We start from the raw sequence: 21,227 nt of genomic DNA, 5'->3' as shown, positions 1-21,227 counted from the left end.
ATAACCTAAGCCCTTTTTATTCGCTGCATGGACTTGTGAACACTTCTGCGGCCCCTTGCTGCCTCGGACAGTTAGCACGCTGTGTGACTTTCCCGCCTAAGAATGACTTGCTCTAAAGGGAGCAAAGACGCCCCGGGGGCGATTCCCAAGGATAACTCAGTTGTAGCCACGTGGGGCAAGACGAGTGTAACTGCTCCAATCGAGACTGGGCCCTTTGCCTTGGGTGACTCACCACCGGTCACGCAAACGTTTATGACATCCTTCATGTCGGAGTTAAAAATGGAAATTGGCTGCGTCAAGGAGCTGAGAAAGGAAGTAACTGATCTGGGCGACCAGGAGCAGATCTGGCAGCGCTTGGCCACCTCGGAAGCTTGTATCCGGTCCAGGGAAGGCATGGCTTGGCATTTCGGGCTGGTCTGTTCCCATGAGGCACAGGGTCAAACTGATTTGCATATAGCCATGTCTGAACTGGGGTGGCAGAGTGGGCTAAAGAACGGTGATGGATTAAACCCAGATCTTTTGACTGGGTGTGAGTGTTTGATTGGTTCAGATGCTCCGTCCATTACCACCCCCTTTTGTACCGCTTTTGGCCGCCATAAGTGTGGCAGGGTATGCTCAGACGTGAGTCCCTTGCTCACTTTGCCACTGGATTCAAGCAAGCCGGGCTGAAGACGGCTGGAATGCCAGAAACCGGTCCTCGGAAGATTGTTTTCGATCCAGGGAAGGCATGGCCTGGCAGTTCGGGCTGGACTGTTCCCATGAGACACATGGTCAGACTGATTTGCATATAGACATGTCTGAACTGGGGTTGCAGAGTGGGCTAAAGAACGGTGATGGATTAAACCCAGATCTTTTGACTGGGTGTGAGTGTTTGATTGGTTCAGATGCTCCGTCCATTACCACCCCCTTTTGTACCACCTTGGAAGAGAGGCATATCGAACTGCAACTAAAACAAGAAGATCTAGAGAATCGGAGTAGTCGGAACAACCTCCTCATCCGGGAGGTACCTCTCGTAGGGGAAGGACATCCTAATGTATGTGGCTCAGCTCTTGCATGAAGTCAGGGGGGACGATGACTCCTCGCCGCCAAACCTGGCCCGGGCCCATCGGGTGTCGGGGCCTGCGGTGAGACCGGGAGTTTTACCGGACATCCTCACCAGAGTCCACTTTTTTGGGGGGGAAAACAAGCCAGCCTCAAGGCTGCTCGAGCCAAGCAGGACTTCACATATGATTGCCACAGGATCCAGATTTTTCCGGATTTGGCACCCAATACTCTGCGAAGACGGCGAGCCTTTAAACCAGTCACCGTCAAGCTGCGATTCATGGACATTCCTTATCAATGGGGGCACCCGTTTGCTCTCATATTTGCGTGGGAGTCCAAGCTTAGGGTGGTGCGATCCTACAGGAAAGCGGCTCAGCTGCTTCGCCTCCCATCCTCGCCGCCGACCAGCCCCACTCGACCCTCAGCCACGGCACGGATTCCTGCTCAACCAACTTGGTCCACTGTGCGTCGTCGCCGACGATCCCTGCCTATTGATGAACAAGCAGCGTCACAGGCCAAGCAGGACATTATTGAACATAACAAGTCTCTAGAGGGAGACACAGCTGGGCCTACTCAACAACCGAAGACCCCTTGATTGAATCTCATGCAGCCACATTATGTTCACTTAATGTATCAGGGGCTGTCTCTTCCCCCCCATTGAGCGGGACTGATGAGTTCATGACCCGTCATTGTGTTAGCCACCTGGTTGCAATGTTGGGGGGGGCCGGAGCTCCTGCCCTGGATGCGCTGGTTCAGGGGTATCACCCTCCTCTAGCTGTTCCTGTGGCATCTCTGGGACTATCCGAGCCTTGGGTGTAGGATGTCCCGTTCTTGGAACAGGATTACATAGCCCTGTTGGCCACTTTTGGGTTTTTCTCGTTTTTCTCTGCATTTCCGCATCTTCCTAGCTTTTTCTCACTCCCTCTTGTTTCATGAGTGTGACGGGTGGGGGATCCTGCTGCTGCGGCGCATTGTGCTGGCGGGGATGGATAGGCTTTTCCGTGCTAGTGTGTTCTCCATTGGGTTGAGTGGGGGGCAGCGAAGCGGACTAATTTGGACTTACTCATGACTACGACTCTCCATAGCCCCTTGAAAGTCTTAACGCTTAATGTCAAGGGCCTAAATTCTCCCAATAAACGGCAGCAAACGTGGCGCTATCTTCTCCAGCATAGTCCTGACATCATATTTGTCCAAGAAACACACCTCTTGCAAGTTTAATGTGCAGCGCATGGCGCACCCTAAATACCCCCTCCAATTTTGGGCTGCAGCGGACACCAAAATAGCAAGAGTGGTGATTTTGTGCAGGAATGGCATAAGGTGGGGGGGAAGCTAAACCCTTTAGGAGTCGGGATGGACGCTTTATTAGAGTAAGTGTTGGGAGGCGCCTCTTTACACTGTGTAACGTATATGCGCCTAAGCAGATGCAGGACCGCTACCTCCGGACACTCTTGCCGGAGCATGTGCCGCAGGGCGATTCCTCCCTGATACTGGGGGGGGGATTTTAATCTAGTGTGGGACCCTAGAATGAATCGCAGTGAAGCCTCATTTAGTGTGATGGGGACGATGTCATCAGCGCTACGCACGCAGATAACGGACCTGGGCCTGTTGGACACATGGCGGTATCACTCTCCGGAGGTGAGGGATTATTCGTATTATTCCCATGTCCACCGCTCGTACTCCTGTATAGATTATTTGTTTATCTCCCATGCACTGATAAGGGACATGCTAGGAGCATCTATGTCTGACATATCGCTCTCTGATCATGCCAATGTTGAGCTGCTCCTGCAGGGACCCGGCTGCTTGCCCCACCCGTGATATGCGGTGGCGCCTGCCGCCGAGTATTCTCCGGGACCCAGCAGATGTGGAAAGCGTACGGGCTGCCATTAACTCTTACTTCGCTGTTAACGATCTCCCAGAGACGCCTTTTCCAGTGGTGTGGGACGCCTTCAAGGCCACGATCCGTGGACACATCACCTCTCTCTCTCTATTGTGTTGGCGCGGGAGGCCCGGCTTCTGGAAGATAACCTCTCGAAGGACATAATACAGGCTGAAAAACGGAACCAGGACCTTTCCTCGCTGGCGTCTAGGCGGCGGCTCGCTAACCTCCGGGGACAGCTTCGCCTCCTGCATACTAACAGGGCTGAAAAATATTTGTTGACACTGAAGCAGCGGTATTTTGAGGTGGGGGGGATAAGGTGGGCAGGCTGTTGGCGAGGCGTCTGAGTGCGCGGGCAGCCAAGGCTCATATAGCGAATATTCAGCTGCCAGATAGGATGAGGGTTACGTCTGAGAGGGATAAATGCGAGGCGTTCAAAGCTTACTACGCTGCACTCTATACGGCGGAGACCCCGTCACCGGATCTGGTGACGGATGTTCTGAATCGATGTACCTGGACGCCGGTACACCCCCATCACGCAAAGACTCTGGAAGCCCTCTAACTGAGGAGGAGCTAACAGCAACCATAAGGGACCTCCCTCTTGGGAAGACACCGGGTCCGGACGGCCTGCCCCTGTCCTTTTACCGCATGTTCCAAACGCAACTTCGGCCATATCATTTGCAGCTGTACAACTCCTTTACCTACACAGACGGACCATAGTCCGCCATGGGTATGGCGGAGGTAGCTCTAATACCTAAGCCGGAAAAGGACCCAACGATTTGTGCTTCCTACCTACCCATAGCCTTGTTGAATACTGACCTTAAAATTTATACTAAACTGCTTGCAAAGCGCCTGGATCCTCACATGCCGGGACTGGTAGAGCCGGATCAAGTTGGCTTCATTCGCAATCGGCAGGGGGCAGATAACATGCGTAGAATTGCGCACAAGTGGGGAAAGCACACCACTGGGATATATCAGCCTGCCTCCTGGCGCTTCATGCAGAGAAGGCATTCGACCAGGTGGACTGGGCTTTCCTACAGGCGGTTTTACAAAAGGTCGGGCTAGATCAGAACATGGTTTCTAGGATCATGGTACCTTATCTCGGTCCGCAGGCCAGGATTAGGGTAAATGGGCAGCTCACTGCGCCCTTCACCATCAATAGGGGTACTAGGCAGGGGTGCCCTCTCTCACCCTTGTTTTTGGCCCTTGTAGTGGAGCCCCTAGCGGAGCTGATCCGGCAGGCAAAGGATATTCATGGTATCTCCCTTCGAGGTCGTGAGAATAAGGTGGCGCTCTTAGCGGATGATCTTATCCTTACATTAGCGCGTCTCCAGGTGTCCCTCCCAGCATTGCACTCTGTTACGGATTTTCGAGCGGGCCTCCGGTCTTAAAATCAATCACGACAAATCTTGGGCCCTCAATCTTACCATTCCGAAGGAGGAGATACCACTCCTGGAGAAGCTTGCGCCGTATCAATGGGCCTCCAACCACATTCGGTCGCTCGGCCTCCAGTTGACTACCTCTCTAGATGCATGGACTCAAGTGAACTGGCGGGAGTTTGGAAGGCTGTCCTAGAAGAGTTACGGAGGTGGAAACCCTTGAAGATGTCATGGTTGGACAGAGTCAATGCCATTAATATGTCGATCCTCCCTAAAATTTTATATCTATTTCAATGCCTCCTACACCTATTCCGCAGCATCATATACAAGGCCTCAAACGCAAACTTACGGCCTATGTTTGGGGCGGGAGTCAACCACGGTTCTCTCAAAAGCTTATGTCACCGCGAGATAGGGAAGGGCTGGCCGGTCCCAATCTCGTGGATTACAATTGGGCCTCACACCTTAGCTTTGCGGTGGAATGAACGACGACTGAGAGCGAGAAGGTATGACTGCATATGGACTGGTTGGAAGAAACACTGAGAAGAGGAGGTGAAAGGGATGCGTAAACACCCCATATCAATGGATTGGGCCATCCTACTGAATCAATTTAAGCAACCGCTGACCCAAGGCGAACCGGAGGGAGTCCCTCAAGCACCACGTGGTGACTGGGCGAACCATCTGGGATCTTACATGGATCCACTGGGCGGCGCGCTCTAGAAGCGCTTATATAGCGGTGCCCACTAAAACGGTCCTGGATATATGGGATAAGGTGGCTGAGCGCAGAGGTCTCCCTACGTTCCCTTCGCCGCATACTCCACTAGAAGGGAATCTGTTATTCCCTCCGGGCCATTGCACACGCATCTTTGCTAAATGGGCGCAAGGGGGATGCAGGGTGATCAGTGATCTGTGTGAGGGGGGCACGCTCAAGACATTTGCCCAATGTAGAGAGGAGTTCCGCGTCCCATTGGAGGCGGGGATGCAATGCGCCAAGCTGTGGCACTGGGTATCTGGGCGGGAGATGCAACAGGCGGCTACTCGCGCCTTCACCCCGTTCGAACAATGGGGCACAGTAGAAAACACATCAGTGACGCACATTTATACCGAATTCACCATCACATAAGAAAAAAAGCAGTAATCAATACAAGAACTAGAACATGTAGTGGTACAGTCGTTTTGCTTCACTTTTTCAAGATCAATAATATTGATACATTTTAAGGAACACAGTCATGTTTCGATATCCTTTTGTCCACTCCGTCAGTGGTTTGTCCTTCCATGCTTCCAATGCAGTAGTAAGTAGCCCCCAGGGGTGTATGCCCACTAGCTGGCTTGCCTGCCCCTTTTCTTTCCTCCCTCCCCACCACTTCTCCTGGTCCCACTATGCACTGTGATACTAGGTGTTATCCACCTCCATCTCCCACTCCCCGGTCAGTATTGCGCGATCCCATTTGGCAGATGGTTCCATGCAATGGGATTGCGTTTGCGTATTCCGTTCCTCGTCCCACTCCCAGTCTCTGTGCATGTTCTCCATCAATTTGGCCCTGGCTTTTAGGTTCTTCTCCAAATTTTCGTCCCTTCAGGTGAGTTTCATGTGTACCTCCTTGGCAGTCACACTCTCATCCACATCCCTGCATCACAGCATGATGGAGAGGCCTCTGACACCCAACCACCCTATGGTCAACCTCTGTCTGGCCAACACCAGTGCCAACTGTAGGAACCTTCAGTGTATTTTTCTCCCTTCTAGGTTATTTGACAATATCTGTTAAGGAAACGCCCCAGGTGTGTTTTTTTTGGTATTCAGTGATCTTTTCCCCCACGGCCTGTCTAAATGGAGCATCTGTAAGTTTGTCCGGCTGCATTCGCCAGTATTTCTGTCCGTCCCTATTCCCCCTCCCTAGTTTAGCAAATGCCCTGGGGGGGTCCCTTGTCCCCTGTCCAAATGTGCATCTATAAGACAGTTAAAATCTTCCACCCACAACAATCAACCATGTTATCCATCACTAGGGACTGCATGTGCTGAAAGAAATCCCAGTCAACGGTATTGGGTACATAGACATGCAAGATAGTTACATCCTCTCCATTCACCACCCCCTGCACCAAGATGCATCGTCCCTGCATGCCTGCCTCTGCGTAGATCCTGTGAAAGGCTGCCACTCCATGAAGCGTAGGAGGAAAATGTGGACGTGATCAATTACCCACTCCATCTTTTCTTCAGTTTGTCTTGTCTCCGCTTCTGTGAGGTGCGTCTCCTGTAGGCATGCAATGCTCACCCAGATTCACCTTAGGAGTAAACCCTAGATCTCTTTACAGAGCTGCCCAGGCCTGAACGTTCCACCTAACAATCTTATAAGTCTGTGTCATGCATGCAAACATTACCCCACCCATAACTCATGGTTGCACCTTCTCAGGTGCTGACCTTCCCTCTTTGCCCTGATTGCATCCTTGCATGTGTGGTTCACACTTTCCATAGCTAACGTACTGTAACGTTAACAAAATCGCTCCTCCCAACCCCACACACTTGTTCGACAAGAATAAACATACCTGTCTAGATTGCCACCATTATGAGCAACAATGGCCCCTACTCTCTTAACTGTCTGGTATGCTGTCCCAGTGATCAGCCCCTAACCCATACACAGTTAACTAATCTATACCCCCTACAATGCAAGGGCGAGTCAATCCGGTATTCTCCACACCCTGGAGGGGGTGAGGTTCCACACCAGGTCTTGCTCCTGCTGTTCTAACTGTGCCCTAAGTGGATCCCACAGAAGAGTCCGTGCTCATATCGTTTAATGAGACACAACAGTTTGTTAGGGTGAGACACCCAGTCACCTGCTGTATTGGAGTTTTTTCTGGCTGTCTCATGGCCTGCCCCTCCCCCTTCCAATGTACTTGCATACCGGGACCAAGGCCAGGAAGCCACCCCAAGATCTAGACCACAACATCTCTCTCAACATGGCTCTATAGACCCAGACTGAGTTGGAACCGCGCCCTCCTATCCACTGTTCTAGATGTTTATCAGGCCATCACCATCCATCTGCACTTCCACCAGCGTGCCGTCCTCCTGCACCTTGATTCGGGAGTCCGTAGCATCTCCTGCTAAAGACTGTCCCTGGGAGACCCTCCAGTGTGCACCTCTTTATCTCTCTGTGTATCTACCCCGTCCGGTCCTCAAAGAGCCACGCTCTTCCTTTGGTACCTTGTCCCATTGTTCTATCCAGGGCCATGCCTCCTCTGGTTTCTCAAACATATTTGTTTTTCCCTGTGCTACCACTCTGAGCTGTGCCCTAAACAGTAAATTGTTGACCGCCTCATGGATGTAAGATTTGGTTCACTTCCACTAATGATTACCTCTGCTATTGTACTTTCCTGGTAAATCTTGGGGAAAATGGCGATGCTGTGGTTCTCATACTTCAACTTCCTTGCCTTCTGGGCCATTTTAAGCATGCAGTCACTGTCCTGATAGTTAAATATCTGTGCAATGAGGGCCATCGCGTTGAGAGATTAGTCTACTTAATGTTATCATAAGACTGTCCCTACTAACTAAAATTTTTGTTTTTTAATATGACTAAAATGTACACTAAAGTTATGATAGATTCCTTTACAACAGGTAGCTAGAATTTGGCCTTGTCAAACCTGATCCTTTCTTTTCTTCTAGATAAAATTGAAAGGACTGTAGAGATTGAAGCCTCAACGGTTGAGATTGAAGAGCGTGGAGTGAAGCTGCGCCTGACAGTTGTTGATACCCCAGGATATGGCGATGCAATTAACTGCCAAGACTGGTAAATGCTTCTGTGTTCTCATAGGTTTTGGGAAGTGACCATTCCAAGCAAGTCTTTCAAGGTCTGTGTTGAGTAAACCTTCTTCGATTACAGATGTGGACCTTGGACTTTTGAAAGAAAACCTATGGCTCATTCAAGATCTTTGCATTAGTTTCAGTCAAACCGTAAATTATCGTATTATAAAATAAGAAAGCCACATCTGTCTTTTTTTTTTTTTTTAAACCGATTTTATTAGTCCGGTTGCATATATCATGCAGCGCACTGCACGCCAGAGTTAACTGCCAAAGCATTTCTAGTACATCTAAAACAGCAAACGACTTTGTAGTCGTTCATTCCCTCCGTAAGCAACAGCCCCGTATACTGGAGCATAAAAAAGTGTTCGAGGCATGTGGGCTGCTGAATTCATATCTGTGCATAGATCGCCGCCTAGTGTTGGGTCCTGATGATTGCACATTGTTGTCTTGGAAGAGTCTTCGAAGTATCACAAGATAGGTGGCTCCTCCCCTGGACTACAGTGCGCATGGGCATCTTCAGATTGTTTTTTTCCGCCATTGGGTTCGGATGTTACTATCTTAGCTCAAGTTAAAAAAACTTTCTATAAAGCCAAAAGGCTTTCGATAGCGTCGGTATCGTTTCGTTCGGTATCGGTGCCTTTGCTTAGTGGAGATCGAGGACTCTACTGGTTTTTTCTTTTCACACTCTACTAGATCTTCGATCTCAAATGGAAAGAAGTCCATTCAAGCGGTGCCCCCTTTGCAATGCTAAATACCCGCACATCGATGTCCACCCGGTGTGCAACAAGTGCCTGTCCCCAGACCATAACGAAGACAACTGTATGGCCTGTGCCCGGTTCAGGTCGAAGAAAACCCTCAAGATTTGACGCGTGGCTCGACTGGAGTCGAAGAAGTCAGCGCCTGTTCCCGAGAACATCTTCGGGACCGAAGACGAGGAGGTCGTTGATCTGGAGGATCAGGAACACTGCTCCGATCCGGCTTCGGGCCATGAATCCGAGTATGACGCCGAAGACGAGGAGGTACAGGACGAAGAGGAAAACGTCATCGATAAGGTAGGAGACGACATGGAGGCCCTTGGGGCCGGAGAAGATAGCTCAGGCGAAGAGCTAGGCCAACCCGGCCAGACAGAGGCCACAGATGACGCACTCAGTAAGGCTCAGGTTGAGGGATCGCCACTAGGCCTTACCCAAGATCCACAATCTCGTTCTACAGCCCCGCATAAAAACCTGGCTTCGAACATTTCGAAAGAGCCTACGGTTTCGAAACCGTCATCGGTCGATACAAAGAAATCGAAACCGACACCATCTTCGCAGAAACCGAAACCGAAAGTGCTTGTGCCTCTTGTCGGCTCCAAGGCCTCGAACCCCTCGGAGCCGAAGAAAACTAAAATGGCCGTCGATGCCGGAAAGCTTAAGAAGGTCATCGAACCAATGGTTGGGGCGCCTAAGACCAAGGTCAAAGTCGTTGAGCCATCGATGCCGATGCCGAAGGGTGTCGATTCGCACAAAAGGCCTGCACCCAAAGACGGCTTTGATCCTCGGTCGAGGCCTACGGACAAGTCGAGGACTGGCTCCAAGGACCCTGTTGAGTCGACGAAACCCAGTCCGTTTATAGTCAAAGAAGTGTCGGAGTCGCTCCAACGCATCAGGGAGAAGGGTGCATTGGGCGGACCGAAGAAGGCCCCGATGCCAAAGCTTGTCGGACAAGTTCAGACCGCGTCGACACCAATCAAGTTTGGGTTGCCGCCCTCGGTGCGTCCAAAGATGTTCGTGCCGAGAAAATCTATTGGCGCCAATACACGCGTGTCGACAGAATTGGAGGCTATTGAGGAGCCTGAAGAGCAAGAACCAAGACAATTCATCGACGCGGTCACTGGGAGACTGTCCATATACAAACGAAAGTTGATGCCAGAAACTCCCATGGAATCATATAAGATTCCCTTGAAGAAAAAAAGAATTTCTGAAACTTCTCCAGCTCTTGTGGAACCCCTCCATCACTATGAACAGGAACCACAACATTTTTCCCCAACATACTCAGATGTGGAAACTGGGGATAATTATTATGAGGATGACCTCTATCATGTGGACACTGGTCCTGATGATCAAGACCAACAATGGACGGACCCTGCTGACTCAAGGGATCCACACACTGGCCCGGACACTCATGTGTACAGTGTGAAAACGTCTCCTACTGAGGACACCACTGCTTTTAACGCCCTTATTGAGAGGGCAGCCAGTAATCATGACGTTGAGCTACATGCTGACCCTGTGGATGAAGACTTTCTGGTAGACACTTTTTCAACTTCAGAAAGGGCAGTCAAAACCCTAACCATGCTCAAAGGGACCCTCACGCATGCTGCTGATATTTTTAAAGATACCACTAGAGCCAGGGTGTTAAACCCAAGGATTGAAAATAAATATCGGCCGGCCCCTGTGGACCCTCCTTACATAAAGGGACAGTTGCCATTGGATTTATTGGTTGATTCCAATGCGCGTAAAAGAGCGAACTCCCAGACTACAGGTGATGCTCCTCCTCCGGACAAAGAGTCGAAGGTTATGGAAACTTCAGGGAAAAGAGTAGCTGCGCAGGCGGCTAACATCTGGCGCATTGCTAACCCTCTGGCTCTCTTGGCCAGATATGACAGGGCACATTATGATACCATTGAGACACTATTACAACACCTACCTGATCAGTTCAAGGAGGGGGCAGAGCTACTTATACAGGACGGGAAACTCATAATAAATGCTTCCATCAAGTGGGGGGGCGGAGCTAGCCGGCGTCCATGTAAGACGCGCGAGTGCGGAGCTCCTCACCGATAACCCGCCAAACTCCTGTAAAAACATCCTGAATCAGCCCTGCCGGCATTAAAACCTGTGGGGGACCCTCGTACGAGCCCTCGGTGGGACGGCGGCCCCTTTGACCGGCGGAGAACAGACGCGGTGCGACTCGGTGTTGCAGTGCACGGAGCGTCGAAGACCCAGGCCGCGATCCCCAGCCTGACCTAGAGGGCTGCCCGGGTTACGTCGCAGTGCGTGCGGCGTGTGTGCCCGAGGCGGTCCCGACCATCCGCAGAGACACCAGGTCGGCTGCAACACTCGCGACCGGCGCTGAGAAGCAGCGGAGAGGACTGACCCCTGTCCGGTGACGACGAGCGGAGGGGGCTGCAAGAGGGTGTACTGAGCGCACATTGCCTGTGGGGAGGCCCTGAGGAGACTTGCTAATTTGGAGGTGAGAAGCACTGTTCGCCGACTCCCGGCGTCTAGCACCACGCGGAGGAAGGACATCGGAGGAGCGGTGAGTGGCCTGATCCCAAGTACTGAAGCAATTTGACCACCCACTGGGCGAACGGACAACGTGGGGTACTGCCCAGAGACACGTTCTGCGGAACGGCTGACTCTGCATTCTAGTGCAGGAAGCCGCCATCTTGGGCTACGGTCCCGCGACATTCCACCCTAGAAGGGGGAGACCTACACCGCTGCGCCCACCGCTAAGCCGGACCACAAATCACAGGTGGTGGTTCCCACACTTCTGTGCCTGTCGGCTGTATGTCCACTAGAACTGCCATGGGGAAAGGGTACAGGTCGCAGCCCAAGCTATCTTTCGACCAGAGGAAGGCGAAGGGGGCCGAGGGGGCAGCACAATCTTCCCCTCCACGCCCTACGACGTCCGAAAACTCCCTATGCTCCGAAATACGGGACATGCTGGGGACCATGGAAAAAGGTCTACAAGTCAGCATGACAGAGATTAGCACCAAAATCGACGCGCTGACGTACCGGATGGACCGCATGTCCGAGAGGGTGGACAAACATGCGGAGAGGCTGGACATGGCAGAGAGACGGCTCACAGAGGCGGAAGAGGCTCAAACGGAGTGGGATAAGGACCGCAGACAGTTTGGTCGACTGCTCCAGGTCATCCAAGATAAGACAGAGGATTTGGAGGCGCGCTCAAGGCGCTCCAACCTACGCATCACGGGTGTGGCGGAATCCACTAGCACCGGTAAAATGGAGCTGTTTGTGGAGAATCTCCTTCGGACCCTGTTAGGGGAAGATGTCTTCTCCCCTATGTTTATTGTTGAACGGGCCCACCGCACTCTGGGGCCGAAACCACAACCTGGCCTCCCGCCACGACCGATCATAGCAAAGCTGCTTAATTATCGGGACAGAGACTTGGCACTGCGACTAGCCAGAGAAAAGGGGAAGCTACAGTTCGAGGGCATGAACATCTCCCTATTCCCCGACTTCACGGCGAGAGTACAGGAGGAAAGGAAGCGCTTTGCCCCCTACAAGAAACAGCTGCAAGGCCTGGGGCTCGACTACGCCATGCTGTACCCTGCGAGGCTTCGCATCAACAGGCAAGGTCACTCACACTTTTTCGCAGAACTTAAGAAATCCTTAAAGGAATGGGAGAAGGACAACCGCAACAATCAGGGAAGTAGGCGAGAGGACCTAGACGCCTCCTCCCACTTGAGTGACCAGGAGTAGCCGGACGCATAAGAGACGCTGCTGAACTGTTGGCGCTGGGCGGCGCAAAGACTTACACTCAATCAGTGTGGACCCACCGAGTCATGTCTTTTGGGTGAGATCTAACTGTTTACTCCAGGACTGGTCGGTTAGCACTGTGGATTGGGTGGGGGGCCGCTCCACTTGCCGGGGGGGGTCGAGGGGTAGGCCCCTCCGCATAAGGGACTGGTATTGAGGAACTGTGAAGACTAGAGCTGGCAGGGCTCACTACTTCTGGGCGGGGGGATGGACGGGAGCACGCGAGAGGTTACTAGCTCTGGTTTCCCAGCTGAGCCGTTTGCTGGCTAGACCCCTCTGCCCCTGCGCTTTTGGCTTCTGGCTCCTTCGGGAGCTATTTGGGGTTCTGTAAAGTTCATAGTTGAGTACGGGGGGATGCTGGGTGGTGATGATTCCTGTCTGACCGGGTTGGGGATGGTCGGCTGTGGGTGGGGGGGAGGCGGTTCTTTGGTTGTTCGTGTATTATTGCTGTCATGCTGTTTGGGGTTCGGGGTTTGCCGGGTGGGGGGTTTGTTTTTGCCGACTACTGCACTGTGTCTGTCACACTGTCTGCTCTGCGACATTTTACTTTCTAATCTGCCATGTCGACTGCTGACTCACTGAGTGCGGAGAGCTCTCTGGGCTCTTTGCGATTGCTGTCCTGGAACGTAAGGGGGCTTAACGATTTCCGCAAACTCAGGAAGGTCTTGGCCTATTTGCAACGCCATCACATTGACCTTGCTTTATTGCAGGAGACACATTTACCGCTTTCCAGCCCTATGTTGCAGGTGCGGGGCCTTGGCCCCGCTTGTGTCGCTGCGGGGTTCACAACGCATGCTAGAGGCGTGCTCATATGGGCTAATCCCAAATCCCGACGGTCGCTGACCCGGGTGGCAGTGGACCCGGAAGGGAGGTTTGTGGTTGCACGTTGTGTTGGGAAAGATCATGATCTCTTGCTGGTGAATGTGTATGGCCCCAACTACGACTCCCCGGAGTTCTACTCTTCGCTTGCTGACAGCTGCAGGCAGTTTGTGGGCTCTAGAATGCTGTGGGGGGGGGATTTTAACTTGGTGCTGAACCCGGACCTTGACAGATCTGCTGGCCCCCCTAGATCCCCTGCAGCTTCCGCGTCCCTCCTTCTGTCGGAATGTGTGAAACTTGATTTACTTGATGTGTGGCGACATAGACACTCGGGCGGGGTGGGTTCACTCACTACTCGGCCTATCACAACATCCACACACGCATAGATTATTGGTTTGTTTCCCGCGTTTTGCTAGATATGGTTAAGGGTTGCACGGTTCTCCCGCGCACGCTGTCTGATCACTCGCCCTTGCTCCTGTTGCTGGTGGCTCCTCCCAGGAGGATTCCCCCCTTCACGTGGAGGTTCCCCCCGTACTCCCTCTTAGATGAGGTTTTCAGAGGGGAACTCGCCGAAGACATAGAGACCTATTTCGCAACCAATGTGGGCTCAGTGGACAGCGTTCAAGTTCTCTGGGACGCATTTAAGGTTTACATCAGAGGGATGACTATGGCAAAGCATTCTGGGGTGCTCAAAGCTATCAGGCGACGCCTGCAGTTGCTCGAGACGCAGCTAGCGGGTCTGGATAGTCAGGCGGTGGACTCGGGGGACGCAGCTGACGCGGTCGCGCTCAAGTCCTTGCTAGATGAATTTCAGGAGGAAGCGGACAGGGAAATTAAACATATGGGCAAATACGCGACGGCGCGTGCATATGGGGAACGGGAGCGGCCTGGTGCACTCCTAGCTAAACTTATGCGCAACAGTAGACCCCCATTGGTTATCGAGGAGTTGGTGACGGCTGCTGGGGCGGTGGTTACGGAGGAGCAGGATGTCTTGGCGGAATTTCATGCCTACTACACTGCCCTCTACTCCTCAAGGGACGCACATCTCGAGGAAGAAATCGACGACTATTTGAACTACCTTCAGATGCCCTTCCTGGCCGACTGGCAGAGGGAGTTTCTTATGGCCCCTATCCAGAAGGAGGAGATAACGGAAGCATTGGAGGGCATGAAATCCGGTAGCGCTCCTGGTACGGATGGTCTCACGGTATCCTTCTACAAGGCCTTTCAGGCGCAACTGGTCCCGTACTTGATGCTCTTGTTCGATGATATTTGCCAGCAGGGCAGCATGTCGAAGTCCATGAGAGAGGCGTTGCTTATCACCATCCCTAAACCTGGCAAACCCCTTAATCAGTGTGGCTCCTACCGACCGCTATCGCTGATAAATGTGGACGCGAAACTGTATGCTAAGGTTCTTGCGACTCGTTTGTCGCTGCTGGTCCCGGACCTGGTTGCCCCGGAGCAGGCTGGGTTTGTTCCTTCACGCAATCTCACTTATAATATCTGCACGGTCCTAGGCACGATCCAGCATGTCAAACACGAAAACAAAGCTGTGGCCATCTTCTTGGATATGGAGAAGGCCTTCGATTCTGTTGAGTGGTCGTTCATGCTGAGGGTCCTTCGTAAATTCGTCCTCGGGGAGCCGTTTTTGCAAATGTTAGGTGCCCTATACTACAAACCTACTGCGAGGCTGAAGATAGGTAACCTGGTCACTGCTCCCATCGAAATTGGGAGGGGCACGCGTCAAGGTTGTCCCCTCTCTCCGTTGCTGTATGCCATGGTAGCGGAACCTCTCGCCTGCGCTATACGAGAGTACCATCGGTTTGAAGGGATAAACTTTCCGACGTACCAAATCGGTATCTCCACATATGCGGATGACACTCTGCTATATGTCCGGGACCCGGAGACTAACCTCTCGGCGGTGCTGCGGGAGGTGGTGAGGTTCGGGGCTCTTTCGGGCCTCCGCGTCAACTGGACTAAATCAGTAGCATTGCCCCTGACGCCGGTGACGCTCCCTTTCGACTCGGAGTACCCCTTGCAATGGACCACGGACTCTATTCGCTACTTGGGAATACGCATTCATACAGACCCGGAGGTCCTGATCCGCGAGAATTATGGAGTGGCCTACTCCAAACTGATGGATGATGTCGAGGCGTGGTCTAGGCTCCCGCTTTCACTCATGGGCAGGATTGCGCTCATGAAGATGGTGGTGCTCCCCAGGTTCCTTTTTCTATTCGTGAATATACCAGTAGTCCTTTCCAAAGCCTTTTTCCGGCAACTTAACCAGACCCTTGTCCGCCTGGCGTGGGGGGGCAAACAGCCGCGGGTGCAGTGGCAAACGCTCACCCTTCCGTACGAACAGGGAGGCCTTGGGGCTCCAGATCTGGAGCGATACTATAGGCTCGCTCAGGGTGCACACCTTCATACGTGGATTCATGGGGATCCAGGCATCCCTCATGTGAAATTGGAGCGGCTCTTTGCAGACCCCGTCCCGCTTCCGGCGACAGTATGTTATCCGCCTGATAGAAGGGTCGGCAATCTGGACTCCATAGCTGCCACGAATCATGCTTGGCATGCTCTGATCGGCTCCCGTGAGTGCACGCTGCTGTATTCCCCTTTGCTCCGTGTAGAATGGGCGGCCTGGTTGGCTCCACTAACGGAGAAGGGCGTCCTGAAGGCGCTACGTGACCTAGGCATTGTTACCGTGGGAGATCTCTTTTCAAAGGGCACTCTGAAAACGCTGCAGCACGTCCTTCAATCCTGTCCCGGGGCAACGCTGCTTCATAGTTTTCAATATCACAGGGTCCGTAGAGCGGCTCTTGCCGTTTTAGGCCCGGACCTAGCTGAACCGCCGGAAGTGCCGGAACTCACTTATGTCATCAAGACCCCCTCAGCTCGCAAACTGATCACGGCTCTTAGGTCACTGGGTGATAGTCAACGGCAATATCCCCCCTCCAAGGCCCGTTTGGCCTGGCAGGCTGACCTCCAATCTCCCATCTCAGACGACATGTGGCGTTATTGTGCGACTAATACTAGGAAAATCTCGCTCAACGGTAGGCACCGTCTGGTGCATTTTAAATTCCTACAGCGTGTCTACTACACGCCTGAGAGGTTGCATAGGTATGGCCTTAGAGCATCAGCGGAGTGTGAGCGTTGCCACTTTCACACAGCAGACTTTCTCCATATGGCCTGGACTTGTCCTGCCATACATAAATACTGGGTAGAGGTCTTTGCGGACCTCAGCACTATCCTTGGTGAGGTGATCTTGCCTGACCCGGCGCTCGCCTTACTTGGTTTTTCAAAACCCCTTCCTGTTGCTCTGCGGCGACTTGCGGACATGGCATTACTTACGGCAAAGCGGCTGATAGCACTATGTTGGATGCGGGGGCCAGTCCCTACTAAAAAACGATGGGAAACAGACTTGCTTTACTGTTGCACGCAATCGGAAGTGTATAGTGAACTCCTACCGCCAAAGAGTAGACCCAAAAACTTTTGGGGTATGTTTCGGGCGTTTCAGAGTGCGAAAGAGGATGGTGAGTCGGATCCGGAGAGTGTGGAGCTTGATGTATTACAGGAGGAGGAGGCTGCATCAGCTGTGGATGAGGAGTGTGTCAGTTGAAGGCCTTAACGTTATGTCAGTGTGGTGTTTCACGCCTGTCTTTTGAGGTGTTTTGCGTTGAGGGTTGCTTGTGACGGCTGTTCTGGTTTGTGGCGACCGCTGTCCCCTTCCCAGAGCGTTATCCCGCCTTAGTGGGCGTTTGCTTATCTCCCTTAGCCTAGCTGAGGGGTTCATGGTTGTGGTGCAGAGTGGGTGGCGGGTGGTGACACGGGTTTAGGTAGTCTGGCTTGTTCTTCTTTGGGGGTGGGTGGGTTTGTTATGGTCTGGGGGATCTCCCCCCCTTTATTCTCCTTTCCCTGGGTCCCCGTTGCTGCTACCCTCGACTCTGGGTTTCTACGCAGTTCTTCCCGGATGGCTATTTCGATCCTGCCAATCTGGCACGCCATGTTGCACCTGGGTCTGATTTTGTTGGCGTTGCGGGGTGTGCATCCTGCTTATATGTTATGGTGATCCAATGGTAGCTACTATGATCTATTGCCACTGCACACTTGTTCCACACCTGCAGTTTCGCCACCAGGCCCTCGGGCTGTTGGTCTTTACGGCTGTGTAACTTACCTTTACCCAGGGATTGGGGGTGTTTTTTTTTTTTTTTTTTTTCCGATGCCGCCGGCCTCCGGGTTGTAGGCGATGTTGGCTGTGTATGTGACTTGAGGTTGCAATAAAGTATAAATTTAATTTAAAAAAAAATGCTTCCATCAAGTGTGCTCTTGACGCAGCTGACACTCCAGCAAGGGCCGTCAACACTAGTGTTCTGCTAAGACGACACGCCTGGTTGAGGATTTCAGGTTTCAAGCCTGAAATTCAAACTTCTATCCTCAATCAGCCAGTTAACCCAGACTTCTTATTCGGACCTGAGGTTGACACCACACTTGAGAAACTTAAAAAGGACACGGAGACTGCAAAGTCTATGGGGGCTCTGCAGTCCCAGCAGTTTCGGGGTGGCTCCTTTCGTCGCTCCAGTACTAGAGGCCCCTCAAGAGGCCAGTCAACGCAACAAGCACAATACAATAAGGGAGGTACACAATCCACCTACAATAAAAACAACCGTGGTGGATATGGTGTAAACAACATCAAGGTCAGAGGCAGAGGAAACAACAGTTCCAGATCCTCTGCCAATACCAAACAGTGACGCCCTGTCACTGCCCCCCGACCATATAACAACTGTCGGGGGGGAGACTACAACAGTTACTGCCGGTCTGGAAATCCATCACCACAGACAGGTGGGTGAGAGACATTGTATAGTACGGGTATTGTCTGGAATTAACGTCCACTCCACCCAACATCCCACCAAGACACCGTCCTATGTTCGCAGAGCACTTAAACTTATTGCAGCAGCAGGTCGTCGGCATGCTGCAAAAAGGGGCCATAGAGCTTGTGCCTGTAGAAGAACAGGGGTCAGGGGTGTACTCTCTCTACTTTCTAATACCCAAAAAGGACGGGTCGCTCAGACCTATCCTAGACCTCAGGCCTCTAAACAGTTACATTCTGTCAGAGCATTTTCATATGCTCACCTTGCAACAGGTTCTGCCGTTACTCAGTCAGGGAGACTTCCTCGCAAAGCTAGATCTAAAAGATGCGTATTTCCATATACCCATACACCCGTCACACAGACAGTATCTCAGGTTCACTATTCAACATCAACATTATCAGTTCAAAGTCCTCCCTTTCGGAGTAACGACGGCACCCAGAGTGTTCACAAAGTGCCTGGCAACCGTGGCAGCAGAACTCAGGAGACAGCACATACATGTCTACCCTTATCTGGGCGACTGGCTTATTCAAGCGAAGTCGGCCCAGCAGTGTGACAGCCACATGTCCCACACCATTCATCTTCTTCACAGTCTGGGATTCTCACTGAATTACCCGAAATCACACCTTCAGCCCGCCCACGTGCAACAGTACCTGGGTGCGACGATAGACACTCTGGCAGCCAAAGCACAGCCAAATTCAGTGAGAATAAACAGCATGCAATTGCTGATTCAAAAATTCAGACCTCATCGCTCGCTTCCAGCGAAAGTGTTCATGCAGTTGATAGGCATGACGGCCTTTTGCATCTTCATAGTCCCGCACGCGAGACTACATATGCGTCCGCTTCAGGAGTGCTTAGCACGTCAGTGGAATCAGGCTCAAGGACAGTTAAAGGACCTAGTGTTGGTGAGCGGTCGGGCATTCAACTCTCTGCATTGGTGGAACCCACGAAACCTTTGCAAGGGACGACCGTTCCAAGAGCCTGTTCCACAAATAGTACTGACGGCGGACGCGTCTCTCCAGGGATGGGGAGCTCGTGTACTCCATTACACAGTGCAGGGACTATGGACAGCACAGCAAAAGAAGATGCACATCAACCTTCTGGAACTGATGGCAATCTTCATGGCGATGAAAGCTTTCAAGATACACTTGTGCAATAAGGTCGTGTTGATCCGGACGGACAACATGACTGCCATGTACTACATACAGAAGCAGGGAGGAACACACTCTCCACAGTTGTCTCATCTGGCTCAGAGCATGTGGAAGTGGGCCATTCAAAGGAACATCTTCCTCATGGCGGAACACCTCCCGGGCAAGGACAACCAGATGGCGGATCTGCTCAGCAGACACAGCCACCAGATGCACGAGTGGGAGATACATCCATCAGTACTCCAACCGTACTTCCAGCAGTGGGGTCATCCACCGATAGACCTGTTCGCCACAAGGGAAAACGCAAAATGCCAAAGCTTCGCCAGCAGGTTCCCACATCCACAGTCGCAGGGCAATGCGATATGGATGAACTGGTCAGGCAAATTTGCGTACGCTTTTCCACCAGCACCTCTAATACCGCTAGTGGCACGCAAACTAAGGCAACACTCGATGACACTCATCCTGGTTGCTCCAACGCGGGCACGCCAACCATGGTACACCACGTTTCTGGAACTATCCGTGGTACTGCATCAAAGGCTACACCTCACACCCAGGCTTTTGACGCAGAGCCATGGCGACATTCAGCATCCAGATCCGCAACAGCTTAACCTGGCGATCTGGCTCCTGAAGTCCTAGAATTTGGCTACCTCAACTTGCCGCCAGAATGTATGAATCATCAAGGAGGCAAGACGGCCCACAACCAGAGCATGCTATGCGGCTAAATGGCAAATGTTTGTCATATATTGTAACAACAATGACATTAACCCACTGGATGCATCTATTCAAAACATTATCTGTTATTTGTTGCATTTATACAGATGTAATCTAGCGTATAGTTCCATTTGTATACATTTATCCGCCATAGCAGCTTATCTTCAGAACAGGCAGCACCTCACTATTCAGAGTGCCTGCCATTAAAGCTTTTCTGGAGGGACTTAAAAGAGTGATCCCTCCCAGACACCCGCCTTCACCAGTCTGGAACCTGAATGTGGTCCACACCAGATTGATGGGACCACCTTTTGAACCTCTACACTCTTGTGAGATTCAGTTTCTGACCTGGAAAGTTGCTTTCCTTGTAGCCATTACCTCGCTAAGGAGAGTTAGTGAACTCCAGTCACTAACCATTCAAGAGCCGTTCATACAGGTCCACGCAAATAGAGTTGTACTACGCACCAACCCTACATTTATGCCTAAGGTCATTTCGCAGTTCCACATGAACCAGACCATAGAACTGCCAGTTTTCTTTCCTAATCCAGAAAATGTCGCAGAAAGATCCCTACACACGTTAGATGTCAAAAGGGCTCTAATGTACTATATAGACAGGACAAAGGTTTTTAGAAAAACAAAACTGCTTTTTGTTGCCTTTTCTCCTGAACACAAAGGCAACCCTATTTCCAAAGCAGGGATAGCCAGGTGGATCGTTAAGTGTATACAGATTTGCTATGCTAAAGTTAAACGCACACTAACCATTCCACCAAGAGCACACTCCACACGTAAGTTAAGAGTGTCCATGGCTTTTCTAGGGAATATTCCTTTAGAAGAGATATGTAAGGCAGCCACATGGTCCACCACACATACATTTACGAAACACTACTGCGTAGATGTGCATTCGAAACAGCAGGCAGCTGTAGGACAGGCTGTTCTCAAAACTCTTTTTCAGACTGCTGCAGCTGGCACGGACAGCCGCTGCTAACAGGAGGGACTGCTATGTAATCTATGCACAGATATGAATTCAGCAGTCCACATGCCTCGAACCGAATATGCTACTTACCAG

General features: G+C 51.8%; 1 protein-coding gene across 2 annotated transcripts in view; it reads left to right on the top strand.

The window, feature by feature from the left end:
* The window catches only part of SEPTIN2 (septin 2), a 1,039,523-nt gene that overhangs the window by 348,085 nt on the left and 670,211 nt on the right, over positions 1–21,227 (top strand). For both annotated transcript variants that reach the window (XM_086944012.1, XM_086944013.1), the window contains exon 5: positions 7,949–8,072. In XM_086944012.1, coding sequence (XP_086800138.1) covers positions 7,949–8,072 — 124 coding nt within the window. The remainder of the gene's footprint in view (positions 1–7,948; positions 8,073–21,227) is intronic.

This window comes from Lissotriton vulgaris, chromosome 11 (genome assembly GCF_964263255.1).
Source record: "Lissotriton vulgaris chromosome 11, aLisVul1.2, whole genome shotgun sequence".
NCBI lineage: Eukaryota > Metazoa > Chordata > Amphibia > Caudata > Salamandridae > Lissotriton > Lissotriton vulgaris.
Note: the sequence above shows the minus strand (reverse complement) of the source record. Positions and strands in the feature narration are given on the sequence as shown.